Consider the following 21,013-nt stretch of genomic DNA (forward strand, 5'->3'; position numbering starts at 1 on the left):
CACCACACAACACCACATCCGCGTTGTTCAGCTGCAAGTCCTTGCAGAAAACAAAGAAGTGCTTCAGCACACTGTCTGCTCCAACTTTACATGATTATCAAACAGTCATGAGACTGCATAGCGTTTTAATTTCCTCTCTGGGATTATCATCATATTCTCCCCAGGATGGAGAAATACGAAAATGTGAAAGTGGATGACACAGGTCTAATTGAAGGTACTGGTTTATTACAATACCAGTCAGGCCACAATATGTATATAGGCACTGATGAAAGGGAAGTCCACAAGATGATTTTATCATCTGCACTGTATTTGAGGTTGGATGATTTGTTTTCTTTTTCACATTAACTCTTTGTAGAATTTATCTTAGAATTAAATTACATTTTTACAGCTTTAAAATTGTAGTGCAAACAAAAGCCAGAGTAATAAAAAAAACCTTTGTACTCACAGGTATGTGTCTTCTTTGTTACTGAGATACCTGCAAAGAGATAAACAAAACATGAATAAAATAATATGTAAAACAACTACTGTAAAATACCCAGCACAAATCATAATTTACATGGCGCTCTGCTTATATCTAACTGATAGTGATGATGGCGATAAAGAGGCAGACCCTGTGGTCCAAAAGACTGTCACTGTCCAAGGTCACTGAAGTGGCAGGCCCAGGGCAACTATGTGTGTAGACTGGTGTCTGACCTGCAGCCATGCTACATCAACAACCAGGACAAGGTGGTTGAAACTCTTTCCACTGCGGGCAATGAATGAGAAATTATACTAAAACAAACAACATTTGGAATGCTAATGTCTTAAGCAGCTACACTGATTGGGCCTGAACACATGACTAAGCCTGTGGCCCAGAGCAGGATGGAGGCACTTTGACCTGATAGTCTCAATGAGATCTTGACCTCTTTTTCAAGAGGGACTGTGTACAAAAAATGTATATTAAAGCCTACGACAAATTGTAATTTAAACACAAATTAGTGTAGACAACACCAATTAGGCATAATATAAAGGAATAATTATATAAATTTGAAAGTCTTCAACATTATAAATTAAATGTTTTTTACATAATTTCATTTGTATATAATAATTTATATATTTATTTATAAAAAGCACAAGATAATACAATTACAATGCAATAGAATTCCTTTTTACAATGATCACTTCAGACTCCTGTCTATGCAAAAATCCAGTTTTCAATTTCAAAGTAGTCAGTCAGGTGTGATGCCCAGCCAGATTCGCAAATGTTTGTAAAAGTGAGCATTTTCAATTTGAGAACCTTTGACTGTTTGGATACCATCAGTGGGTGAAATGAAAATCTAAATGTGCATTACAATGTGGAGTGGCACAGATTATACATATTGTTCATATAGAGTGAAAATGAAAGGGGACTCAAAACAGACCATTGTGGAACACCTTCACTAACTTGAAAATCCTTTTATGTTGTACCATTACAAACAACAGATTAATTTTCTCCAGACAGACGGTCATAAAACCAGTTAATTGAAAAAGTATCGACACCTTATTACCGTCCATGATTTTAAATCCTTTGTTGACAAAAAGTCGACAAAAAAAGCACAACACAGTGGGGGTGACTGTCCATGGCACTGACAATCTCATGAAGATGTTACTGTGCTATGACATGGTGTAAATGCAGCCTGCTATGTCTCCAGAAAGGCCTGTGGCTGAGTTCGCTAAGGATTCCTGGAGATTAGCTAAGCAGGTAGTTTTGAATTTGGATGTTAATTATTTTAATAAGTGAAACAACCTGCGCAGGCATTCCATACATTTGGAATTATACTGGACATAAAAGTAAGGTCAAACATATCAGCAAGCGGTGCTGTAATTAAATGAGCACTGAGACATAGAAGAGGAATTATTCTCATCTTCAGACTACAATTAAAACTCACCAGTTCATTGTAAACCTCACTCTGAGAGTTAAATTGCTTATCAAACAAGTGCCCAGTATGAAGTGTTAGTCAGACCTGGCTGAGAAGAGGTGAAGCTGGCCTGCCACTGCTCATGTTACCCTTGCCCCTTTGGGTGTCAACTCATCGAATGAGCCACTATGGTTCTTGCTGTGGCTCCGGCTGTTTCTCCTGTCTGCAACATTGGTCTAATGCCCCAGGAGCCTGATGTGGACGAGCCAGCCAGCCGTGGTCCCCAGCGGCCCGCTTGATGCTCATGCTTTGCAGGGCGATAGCACACTAATAGATCCCACTTGTCATGCGGAAGCAATGGCTAATTTTTCTACAGCTTGCATTTGAAACTCGAGGGACGGCGAGCTGACATGATTCAATAACTCTGTGAAAAAGGCGTCTGGCCGGAGATAACAATGTTTCAGACACGTTTGAGGGGAAACGAGTCAAAGAGCAACGAGGGGGAAAACAAATAAGCCCTTTAGCCTCCTATAGATATACACACAGACACACATAACTGAAATCAACTCCACTGAGCAGAAAGAGGAAAAACAGTCACCTAGGGGCCAGCCGTCTGTGATGGAGCTCTAGCATTGTTCCGGCGCGCTCAGGGCCAAAAGCTTTTGTTCTGTCCAAATGTGACATTATGCAAGGAGAAAATAAACAGCAATCCAGTCTTAATTCTACACTTCAATCAAATGACATCGAAGGCAGCAAGAGCTGATGATCCATTAAAGACCAGTGGTGTCAAGGTGATGCAACACAAGGCAGATATAAAAGTCTATATTAAGCTGTTAACTGGCTCTTTGATTTGATGGATGAGACAACTTCTTATACCTTGTAAGGAACATAGCTGGTGGGCTTAGTAGAAACTGTATTAGAAGGAAATAGCAAATAAGATACTTTTCCTGGCTTTTTGTCAAACCTCACGCCTAAAGTCCACTGACTCCGGCTGTGTGCCGTTACTGCGGCGCCGCTGTTGCCGGAGCTAATCGCGGCCATTCTAGTCAATGCTTGTGAGTCCTCCAGACGTGGCAGCAGTGCGTCCCAAGAGCGTCCCAGAAGCGGCTCTCCACTCCACTCCACAGAGAATAGGTAGCAGGTCTATTTTTGACGCAAGCCACGTCAAGCAGCACAGAGCAGATCCAACCAGGCAGGAAGTCAGACACACAACGGCATAGAGAATCCGGTCAATTTTCAGACTAAAACTCCTGATCGTAAAACAACAATAAACACAATTGAAATAGACACAAAAAGATATCATTTAACTATGTGGCCTAGTAGAAGCACAAAAAGAAAACACTGATTATCAAATCAACAAATCTAAACATGTCAGCAAAATCAGGCAGGCAAAATAATAATAATAATCTTTTAATAATAAAAGGCTCTGATTCTGAAAAGCTCCTTGTGGATATGCAGTCTGAAGTTGATGGAACGAAACAGGGTCACAGAGAGCTGTGAAGAAGGTAGTAGAGGCACAAAAATCACAAATTAGGGGCAGGCTGCATGCTCCGCTGCTGAAACGCTTGTGAGATGCTTCCAGTGGCTGGGCTATGGACGGATGAAAACCATGGCGCAGCCATAACGTGCCGTAGCCGGAGACGGTGGACTTTCGACGTTACACTACCATTACAGACACATAAAACAAACGGGTATTTACGGGTAGTCTGGTGACAATGAGACAAGAAATATTATTTAGTTTCAAGTTTACTTCATATAAAATATACATAACATACAGACATGGCAAAAACTGACTTTACAAATTAAATGAAATTACAACCTGTTTCCTGTGTTTGTCTTCTACTGAAGAGTTAACAAATGTGCCTTTGTCTGACCACAGATCTTAAAGTTATAAACAACCATTTGCTTTGCAAAATGTTTATGACAGAGGAAGTGAAAGAAATGCGAGTCTGTGTGTACAGCATATGTATGCTTTCGCCCAAGGTTAGCCACACAGACCACACTGATAATGTTCATGAGATGTTCTGCTGTCATTGGCTCCTTCAAGCAAAGTTATGAAGTAACAGTTCATCAGGCACTGTGAGGCTCATGTTTCTAAACCTGAGACTTTCATCTCTGCATCAGATGCAGGAATGAATGATCATTTTAAACAAAAAGTATACTTTTATTGCCTCACCGTAGCAAACAAGCTAAACCTGAATGCTCTGTAAAGTCAAGTCTATTTAAGAAGGGATATTACTGTAAAGGTACCCTTGGAAATTTCAGTGTAAAGTTTTTACTACATCATATTGTGTATATCCTTAGGGCAGAAAAAAACATGTTAACTGCATTTAATACCTCATGAAACTTTGTAAATGTGTTGTGAAACCAGCATTGTTTAAAGCATCCAGCAGTGGCCTTCTTACTTTATTTTTTGTCCATCTTGCTACCTGTTATGGTGTGTTACTGGCACCAGCTGTGAAACTGCAATACCCACTCTCTGCAGTCAACAGGAATGTGTACTACGTCACCCTCATGCTTGTAGCGTGCAAGTGTGGCCTCATGTGCATGCTAAGAGGAACAGCTTAACAAATCAGTCCTTACAGTACCACTAGTAGGCAAAATCTCTGCAGTGTACATTAAAAATGTTTTGTTTTTAAGCTAGGGATGGGATTTTTTCAGAAACATTTTTTGCTATATTTATTGAAATTCTCTTTACTACCTGACAGCTGTCACATAGCTGTAATCAGCGCGGCCATTAATTTCTTTCAGTCTGAATGAAATGATTGGCTGGCATACCTGCCTGTCTACCTACCTACCTACCTATCTACCTGTGTGCACTCATTGCCAAGTGGAAACCTCCTGGTCTGAAAAGTAAAGCCAATGTGGAAGTGCCCTGCATTCTTCCTAACAGCCATCAGAAAGCAACTTCTTTGGTTTCAAAAAGAAGTCAGATTCCATTAGAAATAATCGCAAAATGACCCTACATCCCACTTGATTCATTACCTCAATTCTTAATGAGTTTAATGAGAATGATTAGTTTCAAGTCTTCAATTCAGCATGATGTTCATTTAGTAAATTATGGTCCCATTTAGAGGACACTAGACGACAAAGCAGGGCATGCTTTAGGGCGGGAATACCTTGTGACTGACTAGCTGACCTGTCAATGAGGAATGAGCTGATTAGTATCCACTGCACTGTGTGAATTTAACCAGTGTTGCTGAAAAAGCTTATTAGGAGTTGGCTGTTAATTTTTTCCAGCAAATACACTTTGTTTAAAGCCTGTTTTTTGCTAGCCATGGTGCAGGCTGAAAGTAACCTGGTTAAAATCGCAGTTAAGGTGAATTATGGATGCACCTTGCTAATCAAGCTAGCTAGCGCCACTGTCCAAATATCATCATGCCTGGTTGCGAAAAATTAAGATGGCAACAGCCAAAATGCTAAATTTGAGGCGTCAAAACAGTCCACAAATCAATCGGTGATGTCCACTTCTTTTAAACAGGGTATGCTCTGTGTGCATGAAAATGTGTTTCAGGGCAGTGACTCGTGAAGGGAGGGGTTGGATTTTTTCAGTTGGAAACTTTAAAAATCTAGCTGTCTCATGCTAGTTTCTCCTGTATTGCCAGCCCTTGCTTTAATAAGACAATAAAACCACATTCACAAAAAGGGATAAGATATACCAAGAAACACAAAGAGCCAACATTGCCAGAGCGTGTGTGTGTGTGTGTGTGATAAGGGGCCCCACCAACTACTGTTTGTCTCCCACCCACCAAAACCCACCAAAACCTAATAAAATGAAAAATATTGCCTATTAATATGTTCTGAGGTACAGAGAAAACCAATTCTGTCTTTCAGAGCAAAGGCTCATTTGGCCAGTTGCTATGCAGGTTAGAGGAAGCAGGAGGGGTGGTTGGTGGACCCACTTCCTCCTCTATGTGTCATTCAGAGCCCTGTGATTGGAGGTGGCAAGGAGAAGGGGCCAAAAAGCCAATGAATGAGTCAGGCAGTGAGAAAGAAAGAGTTAGCTTTGGGCACTGACATTGGCAGTGCCTGCCAGCTCATGTCTTCTCCACTGCATGGCAGGTTCAGAGGTCAGTGTGGATGTGAAGCTCTCCTTGGCTGACAAGCAGGCTGCTATAAACAACTTACAACTTGAGGATCGCCTTTTATAAATATCTATTTTTGTGTTCATTATTTATATAAGTAAAAACAGAAATTTTAGTTAAAAGCCATGCCTGTTGCTGAATTCTAATTTCAACAATACCATTTGTCACAATGGAAGGAGGGACAGTTGTCACTGTGTGGCCTTTGATCAGTCATATTTTCCCTTGGTAAACAATTCAGCACATGTTCTCATGAGACTTTGCCTATGCTATAGAGGAAGAGAGGCACTGTGCAGGCGACTGGAGGTTAACCTCTACCACATCTATCTGCAGGGGGGCACACATCCTGTAAACATGCCACTTAGACGGCAGGAGAGTGAGTCTGGGGTTTGGCAGCCACAGTGCTGCAACCGGCTGTGGAGCACCGTGCCATCGCAGGCGACTCAAAGTGACAGCGCTGTAATGAAGTCTGAGGCGCATGGCAGGCTGTACGTCATAATTTCAGGTTCCTTAAAGCCTGACAGGGAATGATTATCATGGATGGTTATTGTCACCCTGCCTCCCTGGGAGACGAGGCGTGCTCTGGGGTTGTTGCACCGTGACATTCAAAGTTACAGTCTCCTTCATATAATGGAGCTGTCCTCTCAGCGCGCTAATGGGAGCGATCCATTTAACCTGTGCCAGAAACACACAGACGAGGAAGTTCCTAATGCGAGGCCTCTCCCGTGGGGACGTCACACTCCCCCCCTGGCTGCTCCCTTCCTGCTGCTTGATTCATTGACTGGCGCTCCTCACTTATCCTCATTCACTGTTCAGTCTGGGGAGACAGGGAAGCTCGCTTCCTGCCGCCTGCTCCACATGCCACTGCTGCACGCCCGCTGCACACAAGGACACAGTGGGCGCAACAGACCCAGCTGCAGGAAGAGCCAGCGAGGACCCAGTGAGGGACGGGCTAGACACCTACTGGAATTACGGGTCAACACCATAGGCCTTGGGAATGCTAGCAGTACACACTGTCTACAGTTAATAAGGCCTCTCACAAAAAACATCATACAATACTGATAAGTTTTGGTTATTGTCTTAATGATGGCAGTTGTATGGGACTGTTAATTTTAGGCTGCTCCTGAGGTTGCTGGTTAATGATGGTGCCTAAGCCATGGTCATCTTAGAATGATAGATGTAACCACATTCAGCAGTCTATCTTTTGACTGCTGCCGCCTGCCCGGCTGACAAATTGCTGCTACATTCCTGAGAGAAAATAATTAGAAAGAATTAATGTGTTTCTCTTCTTAGCAGTCTCAGTTGTTTAGGAAATATGTATTGCTGTTATTTATCTGCTGTATATTTTAGAAATCCAATGTAGTATGAATTCAGACTTTATATTCAATAGGTGACTTCTGCTTAGACAATTCATACATTTATTTATTTTTAAAACCATTAAAGTAATGTAGTGGGTCAGTCAGTATAAAGTACAAAGATACGATGCAAGGTTACTCTTGCATTAATTCTCATCATCTCATCAAAAGTCATAAAAAACATGGATGAGCTGATTCAAGGACCTCCGTGCTGTTCTAACTTTGGCAGTCTTTGTGAAGGCCAAGTTTCATACACAAAGTCGTTTAAACAATCCTCCCTTTTGCAGTGACACACTTATCCTTATTAGCTTTTATACTGCTATAAACTATACATGCAAAAATGTAATGATTAAAAAAGCACAATGATTCTAATCAGATGCCCCCTAATATACTAAAACACTTAATCCATGGAGAGGCCAACTCTCTAGGGAGGCTCAAAAGAAAAATGACTTCTCTGTCTCCAGGCGCTGTTATTTCTGGTCATTTCTAATTGGTTTTAACTAAAAGCAACCACTCCGAGACTCCACAGGTTACTCCAATGCATCGCTATGGAATTATCTGCAAATAGAAGATATACATCCAAATTAGTTTTAGAGGACACCACAGTTGTCTTTCAGAAGACGAAAGGAGAAAGGGCAGAAAAAAATGAAAGCATACATGCCTTACTGAGAAAGGCCAGAAGTTGGAAGATCCCGACAGAAAAGCAATGTCATCAGTGTGACCCTGAGATCACACAAGCCCTGGCTGACTTGAGGTATCATGTCACATGCACCTCGCCCCCTACAAATTTCTCCCAGGCTTCATGTACAACGTCCCCCCCCCCCCTCCCCCCCAGTGCAGTTCTGCATTGCTGGGCCTGCGAGTCTCCAGGTGAGTCCTCAGTGCTGTTTGGTGGCTCGTGAATTATACATTGCAGCAGAGGAATTGACGTGGCCCAGGAGGGCCGAGAAACAGCAGGCATGGCTGGGAGGCAGATTGAAGACTCTGACGGAATTTTAATTGTACCGCAGGGAACGCAGCGATAAGTGCTATTGTTATTGGTTAGACACTGCCGCACAGGTTCACTTAGCTGAGAGCTTTAAAAAATTACACAATTCAACGATGACTCGTACATCTCTAACATGGCACGAAGAGCCCTACTGTTAGTAACTATTCTGAGTATGGTTCATGTCACTGTCATACTAATATTTATCATTGCACTCTCTCTGTTCTCAGTGTTTATGTGCAACATGCTCAGAGGACCAGTGAAGGTCAGCTATGGTGAAGAAAGAAAAAAAAAATCAGGAAACATCTACAAACTAAACAAGGAACCGCTGAACCAGAAACCACTGAGGCATTCCATTTAGTTGTTTTGTTGTGTGATTCAGTACAGTACTGCAGGTAAAAAAGCCAAAATGTTTCTTTCTGCTGCTCTGATGTTGTTCGCTCTGATCCTGGCTCTAGATGTACTATACTGTAATTCTCCTCTGAGCGCGAGCTGGTCCCAAGGGCCCTGACGGATGCAGGAAGGCCCCTGGGCGCTGGTCAAAGTGAGGCCAGGGGCACAGGCAGGCCTCTGTGTACTCTCTGCGCTGGCGGTTCCCAGCCCAGCAGTAATCTCCCAGTGATCCAGCCTCAACCACACATGAAACCCAATAGCCTTTCAGCCCGCACCATAAATAAAGACAAACCACATTCAGCAGACCACCCTGGCTCACTTTACTGTTATTGAACTACACCGAACAGCAGTCAGAATAGGCCACCACTGTGTGTGTTTACCCACTTATATATAAAGGCTTTAACTACAGCGATTTGAAATAGATACATTGTCAAGGGATTGTTTATTTCAAGTGGTGTAATTACATAAAAACATCTTCTATGCCTTTCTATATATATATATATATTTATATATATATTTTTTTACAGAATGTATACACAATTCCCATTATTACAATGTAGAGGCTATAGGTTGCTCTTCCTCTCTAGTAGTCAACATTAACGTTCCCCAGAGACACTTGTGAATTTCTATTCACATTACAATATATTACTTTAGCCCTACACAGTTTAAAATCTAAAGGGGGGGATACAATTACACTACCTACAGCTCCTGAGGCAGACACTCCAGTTATGCACGTTTTTACAATAATGGGTTGTAAGAGTATTACAGCTGGCCAATAGAAATGTGCCCCTTGGGCTAACCTATTCAGAACAGCTTAAATATTCACAATATGCCGCACACTGCAGTTATATAAAGAGAATCTCAGATTTACAGTTTGCTTGAAATTGCTTGTTTTTGCTTGTTTTTCTCTGGCTTCTGTTTCTGTGCCTGGTTGCAAAGGATGATTCACAGGCTATCTACTTCAGGAAACCACAGTGGTAGGCTGCTTTTGCAAAAGGTAATTTTAACAGATGAAGTGTTGCTCAAGATTTGTTTATTCAACTCCCCTGTCCAAGCTTGGTATGCATTTCATATCATCTCAAGAACAGCAGTTGTAAAAGATAGGATTAGAATAGGTGATTTTATGTGTGCTCTGACAGTTCGTGACAATCTGTTGCCAGAGCTGTCCAGGTCTGTCAATAGACTGTACACACAAGCCTGCTTGTGTAATCACCTAGGGGAAAAAGACTACAGCTTTGATGACAAACTAATGTCAGCTAATATCAGCTTTATAAAGGCTGACTCAGAAATATATTGGAACCCTTTCATTACCATCACTCATTCAGTCTCAATTCTCATCCAGTAAAGTACAGTACAGCAGGTGCTTGTCTAATGAACAAGGGTCTATGGGGAAGGATCACTCTGTGTGAGTGTGCTGGAAGTCAAGGTCCCACAACAGTGGACTCGTGGCTCTGCTGATAAGGACTTGGCTTTAATTGCTCAAAAGGGAGGGAACTGCAGCCCCATTAGGTCTGGTGTTAGCACTTGCCAATAAGCCAAACTGCCCCCCTGAAGCCTGCCATGTAATGAAAACTTCCTCTGAGATGAATTACATGTCTGTCAATTCACTAATAAATATCACGGACTTGTCTTTTTGCTTCTTCGCAGTAACGAACTAAGTCAGAGAGAAGGGGATTGAGGTATTTCTGAGCACTGGAAGACATAAAGGAAGGAAAAGCAAAGGCAAACTAGCGAGCGCGCTGCTCCTGTGATTCACTGCAGTCATGGTCGGCACTTAGTGCAGCATCTATTTTTCATGTATTTCATAATTAAAACCTGCGAGTTCTGTAAGCCCTCCATGCTCCATGCAGATCAAAGGTAGTCCTATTAGTAGGGAGTTCATCAGTGGAGCTACTCTTCCATTTCCAGGCAACAGAGCCATGCTTAAAGCACAAATACCCTGTAATTACACACATGTGTGATAACGGGACAGCCACGGAGCTGGACTATGATTAATAGAACACAGATCACAGTTTCCACCTCCTTTTTCAAAGCTAACACAACAGAGGACTTTACACATGAGGATAACCCATGTGTAGCAGATAAAGAGGTTGATGAAAGACTGAATACATATTTCACACATCGCCTCTTGTGGTGCAGGTGGAATGTGCTTCAGTTTGTTGCCTTCTCCCTCCCTGCTGCATTCTCTATGTAAATGTAATCGGAGGATAACACGGGATAAAGCTCTGCAGAGCAGAGACATGATGCCTCCCTTCTGCGGGGATAGATGAGTACAAACCTACCTCACACAGTGTAATCAACAGAGTGAGCTGTGTTGCGTTATGTATTTGTCCCACTGACTCTTGAGTAACTTGATGCCATGGGGCGTGCTGTCTGGATGCTCAGGCTGTGAGAGAATCTTTTCACCAACACTCTAACTAGACAGCTAATAAACCCAGGAATCCTATTTGTTTTTCAATTTGAAATATATAAATTTATATATATTGCTGCTAGTAAGCTTCCTGCTGTCGTCTGCTTGCAACCCCTCTTCACAGGTTACATTTGTTTAGTGGTTGTGACCAGGTCAACCAGAGAGTTCAGAGAGATTTTATTTGAATCATTTTTTGTTTAATCACATTCACAAGAGAAAAATTTAAATGATTAGAGGGAAGTCTGAATGGCTGATATGGCTGTACAATCTGGCCAAAAATGTTATCACGATAAAAAGTTTCATATCTTTTGATATCGATAATTATCACGATAAGTAGCAAATCGGTATTTCTTTCAAGTAAAAAAGCAGATTTTTGCTCCTGAGTGAAAGTTGATGAAACCTGATGGTTAATTGTGGTTTAAACTTGATGCCAAACAGTGGATCACTTCACAAATCTGAGGTAGAAAATGCAAAACAATTATGATAAAATCTTTATCAACAAATATACATGAGTAAAATTAAGTAAAGTCAGTCCTTTTTCCTCAACGAAATAAACATCTTGATGAAAAAATTAAGTCCTAATTCGCAGATGATTCAAGTGAACAAAATCAAACATTTACTGAATATTTATTGAATATTTGTTATATTGTTACTGAAAAAAAATTATATCACGATAATTATTATTGTTATTAGCCCTACTGAACAATTAAACATAATTTAGTGAAGCATAAATATGTTTTCTGCTTTTCAGTTGGTGACCTTTAGATATGTCTTGCGACACCCAGAAGGGCGGTGGCGCAGTGGTTAGCACTGTCGCCTCACAGCAACCCCAGTTGCCCCGGCCTTTCTGTGTTTCATGTTCTCCATGTGTCCGCGTGGGTTCTCTCCGGGTACTCCGGCTTTCTCCCACCATCCAAAGACATGGTTAATAGGTGTCTCTAAATTGTGTGGCCCTGCGATGGACTAGCGACTAACCAGGGTGTACCCTGCCTTTCGCCCAGTGTCAGCTAGGATAGACTCCAGCACCCCCCAGGATAAGCGGTTGACGATGGATGGATGCACAAGATGAATGTGGTGCCATTTTATTGTTACAGGCTCCTAATCTGCAACCTAATTAACAAGTATGACTGTCAAATACAACTATAGTGGAGTCAAAAGTAGATACCTAGTAGTACCCTCTGAATTGAAGTGGAGTAGAAGTGTAAAGTAACAAAAAATGAACTTCAGAGAAATACACTTACAGAATGGTGCTTAAATATAGTACTTGAGTAAATATACTTTGTTACTTTTCAGCACGTATGCTTTGACCACATCACCCCCCACAAGTGAAATCAAACAGTAAATCAATTAATATCTAAAAATCTCCCTACTATATCTTGCAGCTACAAAGCTTCCTGTTGTCGAATGGGTTATTCTTGTGCCACTGCATAACAATGTCAGAGGAAGAACTTGTGGTGAAGTCATATGAAAGAGGAACTATAATTAGCCATACTAGCATTTGCACACTCATAGGAATAGCAGTTGAGCTGTTTATGCTTTCTTACTAAAAGCATTAACAGCTCTCCACTCCAGAGCCAAGTTAACGGTAGGAAGCAAACCGCTGAACTTCCTCCAGGCTCATGAGGTCAGTTACAGTCCATGGTAAAATTGCCCTACACTAACAACTGGACAAGGTAACAGGAAGGGCTATTGGTTTATCAAGTAGGAGGATGACAATCCTAATATGCACCCCTAATGTTTCATGATAAAATCAGGGCATTTATCCAGAAGGCACAGCAAGATAACACATCCTACAGGCAAGCCAGGTTACAGAGAGGACAGACAGAGGGCAGGAATTTTGCACTTTACACAAGGAAAACATCCAATCAGCATCAGCAATCACAATACTGCCCTATAACAAAGCCAGATCTAACCTTCCCTGTGGTGTTCAGGAAGGCTGCCCATTTTTTTATGTACATTATTATTTTGTATGCACCTGTCAACACTGTTATATGGATGGTCAAACACATGTTATTAAGTGCATACAGAATACATAAATAGCCCCATACATATAACAGATATCTGCAACATATGCACAAACCCACTGACACTTAATACAATCACAAAGTCAAGAGAGGTCTGAGGTTGAGGCTAGAGTGTGTATACTGCAGCCACAGCCATACATTCTCAGAAATATGAAAGCTTGCAGCCGTGGCCAGCAGTAATAATTAATAGCATAGTCTATAAGCATTCCATTAGGTGCAAGCAGCTGTCATAAACATCTTAATTAATTTACAAAGCAAGCAACTAGGGAATTATAGCGACGTAAAAATCTGCTTCCCTCTGCCGCTCCATAGCACTGGAACAGATCGGGCTTTTAAATTTTTAAACATGCCTTTCATGTTCTCTAGAGCACTAAAAAGCCTTTGAACAGTCAGCTTGTTAGGAGATGCACCTAGCAGCCCAATACCTACGGGTCGTCTTGCTATTCTTTTCATTCAAGAGGTTTTGGGCTTCTCTTTGCTGCTCCGGCTTGACTCAAGGAATCTCTCTCTTCCTGTACGGTGTCGGCCCTCCCTCCATATTTTTCTTTGTCACGGTGACATAACTGCACTGTGTTTTTCTGTCAAACACTCAATCTGAGCATCTCCCTCCATCCATCTTTCTCAGTTTGCCTATGTTTCCATGACTTTCTGCTGATTAGAGATAAAGAGCTACTTTTAAGTATTTTGCCGCGTCAAAGATTTTAAACTCAAATATGACAATTTTACAGCAGAAGCATAAACAAGGCTTTCAGATCCAAAACAAAACAAAAACTCTCACTCCTGTGTGCCTTATGTAAGAGGGACATCCTCCTGAGGATACTGGATGGTGCAGCTGAGCGACGGTGGCAGAAGACCGAGGATGCCACTCTTACACCGCACAGTAATCTGGCCACTATAGTGCCAAAGCAAGGGTCAGAGTGTTGTGGTAAAAACTCTCTTCCTTACCTGCTCCCACTCAGAGAGGGCAAGATTAGACTGGCCACTCCATTATAGCAGAAAGGCTTAAGAGCATTTCCACTTTCAGAGCTAGGATATCAGCAGCTTCTGACACTAAGCAGGGCTGACCCATCATTTTGGAGGGACTTGAGTGGAAGGTATCAGCGGTCTGCCCGGCAATACAGTTGAGTCAAGGTCTAAAATATTTTTTTTCCTAACCGCTACAGTTGAAAAGAAAGAAATACACAGCAATCTGAGACAACAGTACATGTGTAATTATTCTATTAGGAAACAGGAACAACGCCTCCTCGTATTCAATCTGCAATTATGAATCAATTTAACTCTGAATAAAACCTACAGAATGTAATTTTCCAAGCGGACATTGAATTTTAATGTGCCCATTACTCTCTGATGATAGCCAGGCATCACATTTTTTCCCCCATCACACTTTTTTCACACTCCCATTCTAACCTGTCTTTTCCTCCCCATCTCTTCCCATTTCAGCCCATGCCATATTTGCTTAACCCAGCCGGTGTGACAGCACTCAATGCTAAAGCACTCCCAAGGCAGATGATCAAAGTCAGCAGTCAATTCACATTACAATGCATTGATTTGATGTTTCCTAACCTCCCAGGCCTTTCTCTAATGCTGCCAAGGACCTTCAGGATATTTCACAGCGTACCTCCTTTCCCAGCTTTTCTCTGTCTCCCTCTCTCTCTTTCTCTCTGTCTGTGAGTGTGTGTGTGTGTGTGTGTGTCTGCCACTAAAAATATGGTAGACTGAGATGTTTTTTTGGTCATGTTTGCATATGATTTGAGTCTATAGTCTGTCTAGTTCAAAAACAGACAGTTTAAACAGACCGGACTCAAAGCCCAGCAGTAATGAGGCCAAACAACTTTAAAACCACCCATCTTTTACAAATGTAATTATTGCCCATCATTCACCTGCTGTTTCAAATGTTGTTTTAGAGTAAATCACCCCCTTGTTCTAACGTACCACACTTCGTTTGCTTCTCATCACTTATTCATTTGCAATTCTTTACTGAGTTGGCTTCTATGCTTTAGTGACTGCCATTTCCCTCTGAGGGGATGTTCAGCACTTCCATGTTTTATTCAATTATGAAAACCTAATATGGTGGAAAGGTGTGCATGGCGCTCACTCATAACCATGCATTATTTCACTCGTATTTATTGGGGGGCAGACACTTGAACAAGCAGCCTAAACAGATGCATGTTCTTTTTTTTCCTGGCGGTGGCCTCTGTCTGCAGGGTTGATAAGGGGTACAGCCAGAAAGAGAGACAGAGAGTATAACAACTGAATCTATTGCATCTGTCTTGCTTTTGGAGGGAAGACTTCCTTTGTTTTTTTTCCCACTCAGAGGTTGTCAAAATGCGTAAGTATCATGGCCATGGCACAGTGACACACTGACCTACAAGCACAAAGGAGAACTTTGTCTGCCTTGATAAACACACACACACAGAGAGAAAGAGCAAGGGAGAGAAGAAGGAGAGAGAGGGTGTGAAAGAGGGAAAGGAGGAGAGAGAAATGAGAACTATTGATTTATGTAAGAGAGGCATTCCTTAAACAGCATTAGTCATCATGGTTGTGTGCAGCAAGCTGGCTCTTTAATTATTCCTCAGAAGCCAGACAAACTCAGCACGGCGTGAAGAGCCTATTGATTTCTGCCAGGCAGATGGGACACACTTACTTATAGCAACTCACAGACCGCGTGGATGATCAGAAAGACCGAGGTGGTACTTACCTCCTATTTAATCTACAGAGCAACAACAGAGAGATTGTTAAGACTGGCCATTAGGCAGGTGAGGTCGGACTCAAGAGTGCATCAGGTCGTACTACAAAGGTAAGAGAACCTGTTGTTTCATGACAACTACATCCGACAAGTGAGCGGCATCTCTTGTGGCACAGTCAGAGGTCCCGCCAACAGAGAGCAAGAGTAAAGCTGAGTGTAAAGAGAGGGTTAAATGAGGAAGATGAAGGGATAGGTGAGTCATTAACATAGGGTTTGTAATTTGTGTATAAACAAATTACATTTTTTTGGATTCACTGATTTATTGTTAAGTTTGAATTTGTCAAATGATATGACATGACATCAATTTCTTATTGTCTTACCAAATACAAAGATATAACATTTCCAATAATAAAAGAAAAAAGAAAAGCAGCAAATTCTCAGCTTTGAGAAGCTGGAACCAATCAATATGATTGCTGATTAATTATTAATTATAATCATTTGATCAACTAATTACTTCATCACTGTTTCATAGTCTTTCTGTTTGGTTAGGCTCCTGTGTGTGCGTGCGTGCGTATAGCTGGGAGAGAGAAAAAAAAATAACAACAGATATGGAGGATGTGTTGTCTCCTCAACACAGTTACTGTACATACAGAAAGTTCTTTCTTTGCCCAAAACACAAGCTTTCAAGAACAAGAAATATATTACACATAGAAAGCTTTAAATAAATAAAATAATAAAGTCCATCAGTCTAGCTAGTATGCTAGTATTCTTTTTTGGAGCCAACTGCTCATCTTCCTCTGCGAGGGCTACGTTTTAAAGTGCCACTCTATTGTTATTTTATGAGAAGGGCTGAACACAGAGCCAGAGACTTGTCTGAGCTGTGGAGGGAGAATTCCCCTGCATGGCTACACAATACACAGACAACACATTTAGAGATGTCAGCTCCTAACTAGAGAGCAGTCAGTGAGGTGAACCCACTAACCTCACCACTTCACCATGTCTAGCCAGGCTGCTCTGGAAACCCCAGTTAAAAAATGCATTTGGTGTAGCTGATGTGGCGGGCAGACCATGCTAGGCATGCCAGGCGGGCTAGTAGGCTCACAACCCTGGTTAGGGAAATGCCACTACTCTATGCCTCATCGCTGCTTCCCCTGCACTTACATAATTTACACGAGCAAAGGGCGGGGAGGACAGCATGGGGGTTGGGTGGGTGGGGGTGGGGGCTGAGCTACGGGGAGCTCACGTCCAATTGCGTTTGGCCATGTGGAGAGACAAATACAGCACTATGAGAGGAGCTCATGCCACAGCGGGCTTTGATGACTACATGCTGAGATGCCTCTACGACATGCTGATAGACAGTAGAAAGACCCCACCCCTCCTTTGCATTTATGAAGCCAAGCGGAATATAGACGCAACAGGAACAAGGCAGAGAGTCTGAGCACATTAGAGGTGCACTGATCCAAGACCATGGCATGGTTATTTATTAATCAGCTGAGCTTAGCTAACTGCCTGCTTAGATGAACAGCACAAGCTTGTGGTACACTGCAGCATCAGCCCCAAGACAGCAAAACTGTTGACATAATGCAACTCGAAATACATGATGCGTTAACTTCAGATAAAGCTGTTTGCTAGCATTTCCTTATATTTTCATTTTATCACTTTTCCATTAATGATCCCAGAGAGTGGGAAAATAATACAATCAAACACAGTGAACAAATAATCTAAAGCTCAGCACTGTAAATCCATTTGTGCTTATTTAGCTGCAAAACAAAACATTACTATGTGATCCAAAGTAAATACTGTCAGAGTGTACAGCAAACAAAGAATGTTTGCCCATTTGCACATTATTCATCTCCTAGGGTGAGGCAGTGATGAGTAACAGCATGGCGATGTTGTCAGTAAATACACTCGAACATACACAAAATCACCCTTTTCATGTTGTACTTTTGGAGTTCACTGGCACCACAACACCGTGCGCTGACAATGTTTTTTGCCAATTTCAACACCTCACAGTTGGGGTGTCAGCACATTGAAGTGGTGTTGAGAAACATAGCCTTTTAACTGAGACGAAACATCTCTTGGAGAGAAAAAAAAAAAAGAGAAAGGAAAAACAGAATGGGATGCAATTCTCCAGAGTGTATACCCCTCATGCCTCTTCCACTGTTTTTTTGGCAGGCCGGGTAATACACAGGAAAGCACTGGCACACAACACTCTCTCTACCTGAACACAAAGGGAAACATCTCAGCCTGGAGTTTGGGCTTCAGAGACTAATAGGAGGCTTGCACATCACCACGGGGAAAACAGGTGATAGGCTCTCCATTGGTTTATACTGTTGATGCAAGCTTTACAGAGTAAGTTATTTTTGCTAAGTTCTTGATTACTTCAGGAGCCATTTACGGAGGTGCCATGAAGGAGTGATGGAGGCTTCTGAGAACATTTGGGAACAGGCAGTGAACATGAGACTTTAGTTGATGTTGGTCATTAGTAGACACTTCCTTTCATCATTTCTAAGACTACCTCACACACACTCTCATTCTCCTAGGCTTCTGCAGCACTGAGCTGAGAGAGCCTAAGGCTCTTGGACAGTTCATTTAGGATAATGCAATGATGAGAAATGGGGAGGGGAGTGTGTGTGTGTGTGTGTGTGAGAGAGAGAGAGAGTGTGCACCAAATCATGTCTAATAAATGTATCTTTTCAAAATGTCTCCTCTGACTCAAACACATTTCAAGCTAGATGCAAAACACATCACCAAAGACAAGAATGATTATTTTCATAACCTGCTGAAACATAAAAAGGCAATCTAAAGTGCAGACACATAATTATTTCATGAATTCAAACAACACAAAAAGGATATTTCAAAGAAATTTTCACATAAAAAAGATGGGACAGAAATTATCTAGGGGCTTTTTTCCCTTTCTTCAGACTTCAGAAAAGAGAAATTTATTTCTGCCTTCATCTCTAAATTGGATGCAATTTACAGCCTCTCCAAAGCTCATTTTTCACTGGCTTGCAGGATCCATGGGCCATGGCAGGCAATGCGTATCTGCCCGCCTCCCCTGGCCTCGGGTGCTAATATGTGGAAACTGGCCTGGGGATATGGAGCCGAACCAATGGAAGAGGAGGGAGAGGGACAGAGGAGAGAATCAATCCCTAATCGCTGAGGAGTCGGGAGTAGGAGGGGTGAAAAGGAAGTGAAAAAAAAATCAGGAGAGAGAAAAGACAGAAAGCAGTGTGTTTACCAGCAGACATTTGGGTGCTGTCAGCTGATTGCAAGCGCTCTGGGATGTCAGAGAAAGAAAAGGGAGTTATATAACCAGGCTGTTATAGCAGGGGGAGAGAGTTAGAGAGACAGACAGACAGAGACGAAAGAGGGACGAGATGAAAAAAAAACATCGCCATTTAAAGTGACAGGGACAACATGATCAAAGCAAAAACAAACCTGGTACATGGTGCTGCATGCACAGACACCAGACAGAGGCAGGCGAGTGTCCAACGGGCAGAGATCTCTGGCGAGTAGTTAAAAATGCTAGCTCCACGCAGATGTGAACACATGTCAGAGGTTAGTCTATCCATCATATATGCATTATCTTAGCACAGGGTCTCGTGTAAGTATTGCTTGCATTCCTCTGGAGCCTCATGGTTGCCTGGTTACCTCTGCACTTTTTGGGCTTCTTCCAGCTCCACAGAAAGGAATCTCAGATAGTCCAAGCCGCACCACTAGCCAATAGCCACCAAGGGCACTAATAGCCTAAAAAGTCAGCTCAAACCTACTGTGCCCACTAATCAACTACCATTAGCTTTGCATTTGAGCTAGACTCCATCAGTTGGATATGTGGCTTACATAATAAATAATCTAACAGTCTCATTTGTGGAGGATGCAAAATAAGAGCTCCACACATGCTGTGCAGCCACACACGAACATTAAGTACAGTTAGCTCAAGGTGCATTCTGTCCCGTGACCTTGCTGTTACACTTCCACAGAGCAATGAATAACTATCGCATTTCTTTGGCTGACAGCTGACACCAAGAGGCCCAGGTGATATACGAGACATGACAAGTGATTCTAATTAAATGTAGAGCTTGTGGATGTAAAGTGGCAGGAAGGGAACAAATCCTGTCCAGGCAGCAAGCGGCAAAGCGGCATGCCTTGCTCCAAACGAGATGAGCCGGGCTGTCAGGGCTGCCTCAGCTGTCCTGTAAACCTGGGCCCAGCTCCCCAGGGGGACTGACAGGTTTCAGCTGGAGGGGAGAAGGCGCACCGCAAGCCTCCTGCCCTTCCACAACAACAAACACATGACACACAAACAGGCAGCTCTGATGCAAAGCAAAAGCCATGTGGACCATGTGCATTAGTCACTAACAAGGTACAAAGCACGGTCGTCCCGATCCTGAGCCTAGATGAAGGCTGTCATCTAGGTTCCGGTGTGACTCGGTGACTAAATAAAAAAACAGGCTACAATCAGAAAGAATCAATAGATACAGGAAGGAAGACACCTCTGTTGATGCTGCATCCCACTTGTATTTTCACCATGACTGTATTCATCGAGCTCAGGTTGAGAACAAAGGACTAGACATGGTGAGAGTTTTTTCACAGACAGCAGGTTTGTTTTTTTCAGGACATGGTAGAGGACCCAATGGTACTCAAGGCAAACATGAGTGTGTCAGTATGTGACACAAGACTGCACTTTACAGAGGACACTCACAGGGTCCTCGGCTTCCCAATCAGACCCCCGGAGACAACCCTCACCAAATCAGTTAACCTTTGACCCATCTGGAACAACTTGAGTCCCAAGAGCCACGGTCAGCCAGCTGAAAGACAATGTACATCACGCTCTTTTCAACTGACAGAAGCAGTCCTGTTGGTTGGCATCCGTCCACTCCGGAAAATGAAGGAACAGCAGTCTATCATAAGCCCATCTAATGACGGCCAGCAAATATTTCTTTGATAATACAAAGTCACGGCTCAGTGCTTTCTATTCTCTCCAGCAAAGCCGGGCCTGACTTAATATATCTGGCTTACAACCTGTCGATTTTTCCACTATGGCAGAAGAATATAATGTCTTCAGCACAACACTGAAAATGATTTAAGCACATTCAAATATGTGCACTTAGTAGTTGTTGCTTGCTGAAATGTGTTTTTCATTTCAGTGCTCCAGAAATATACAGGCACTTTTTAAGCCTGGAAATTTCTCCTGCAGG

The 21,013-nt window shown here is 42.3% G+C and overlaps 1 protein-coding gene across 2 annotated transcripts in view; it reads right to left on the reverse strand.

The window, feature by feature from the left end:
• The window catches only part of roraa (RAR-related orphan receptor A, paralog a), a 180,201-nt gene that overhangs the window by 58,851 nt on the left and 100,337 nt on the right, over window positions 1-21,013 (reverse strand). The window contains exon 2 of one of the 2 annotated variants that reach the window (XM_046037028.1): window positions 446-475. The exons of the other annotated variant lie outside the window; for it this stretch is intronic. Within the exon in view, the coding sequence (XP_045892984.1) occupies window positions 446-475 (30 nt within the window). The remainder of the gene's footprint in view (window positions 1-445; window positions 476-21,013) is intronic. 2 annotated transcript variants of the gene reach the window in all.

Source organism: Micropterus dolomieu, linkage group LG22 (genome assembly GCF_021292245.1).
Source record: "Micropterus dolomieu isolate WLL.071019.BEF.003 ecotype Adirondacks linkage group LG22, ASM2129224v1, whole genome shotgun sequence".
Classification (NCBI taxonomy): Eukaryota; Metazoa; Chordata; class Actinopteri; order Centrarchiformes; family Centrarchidae; genus Micropterus; species Micropterus dolomieu.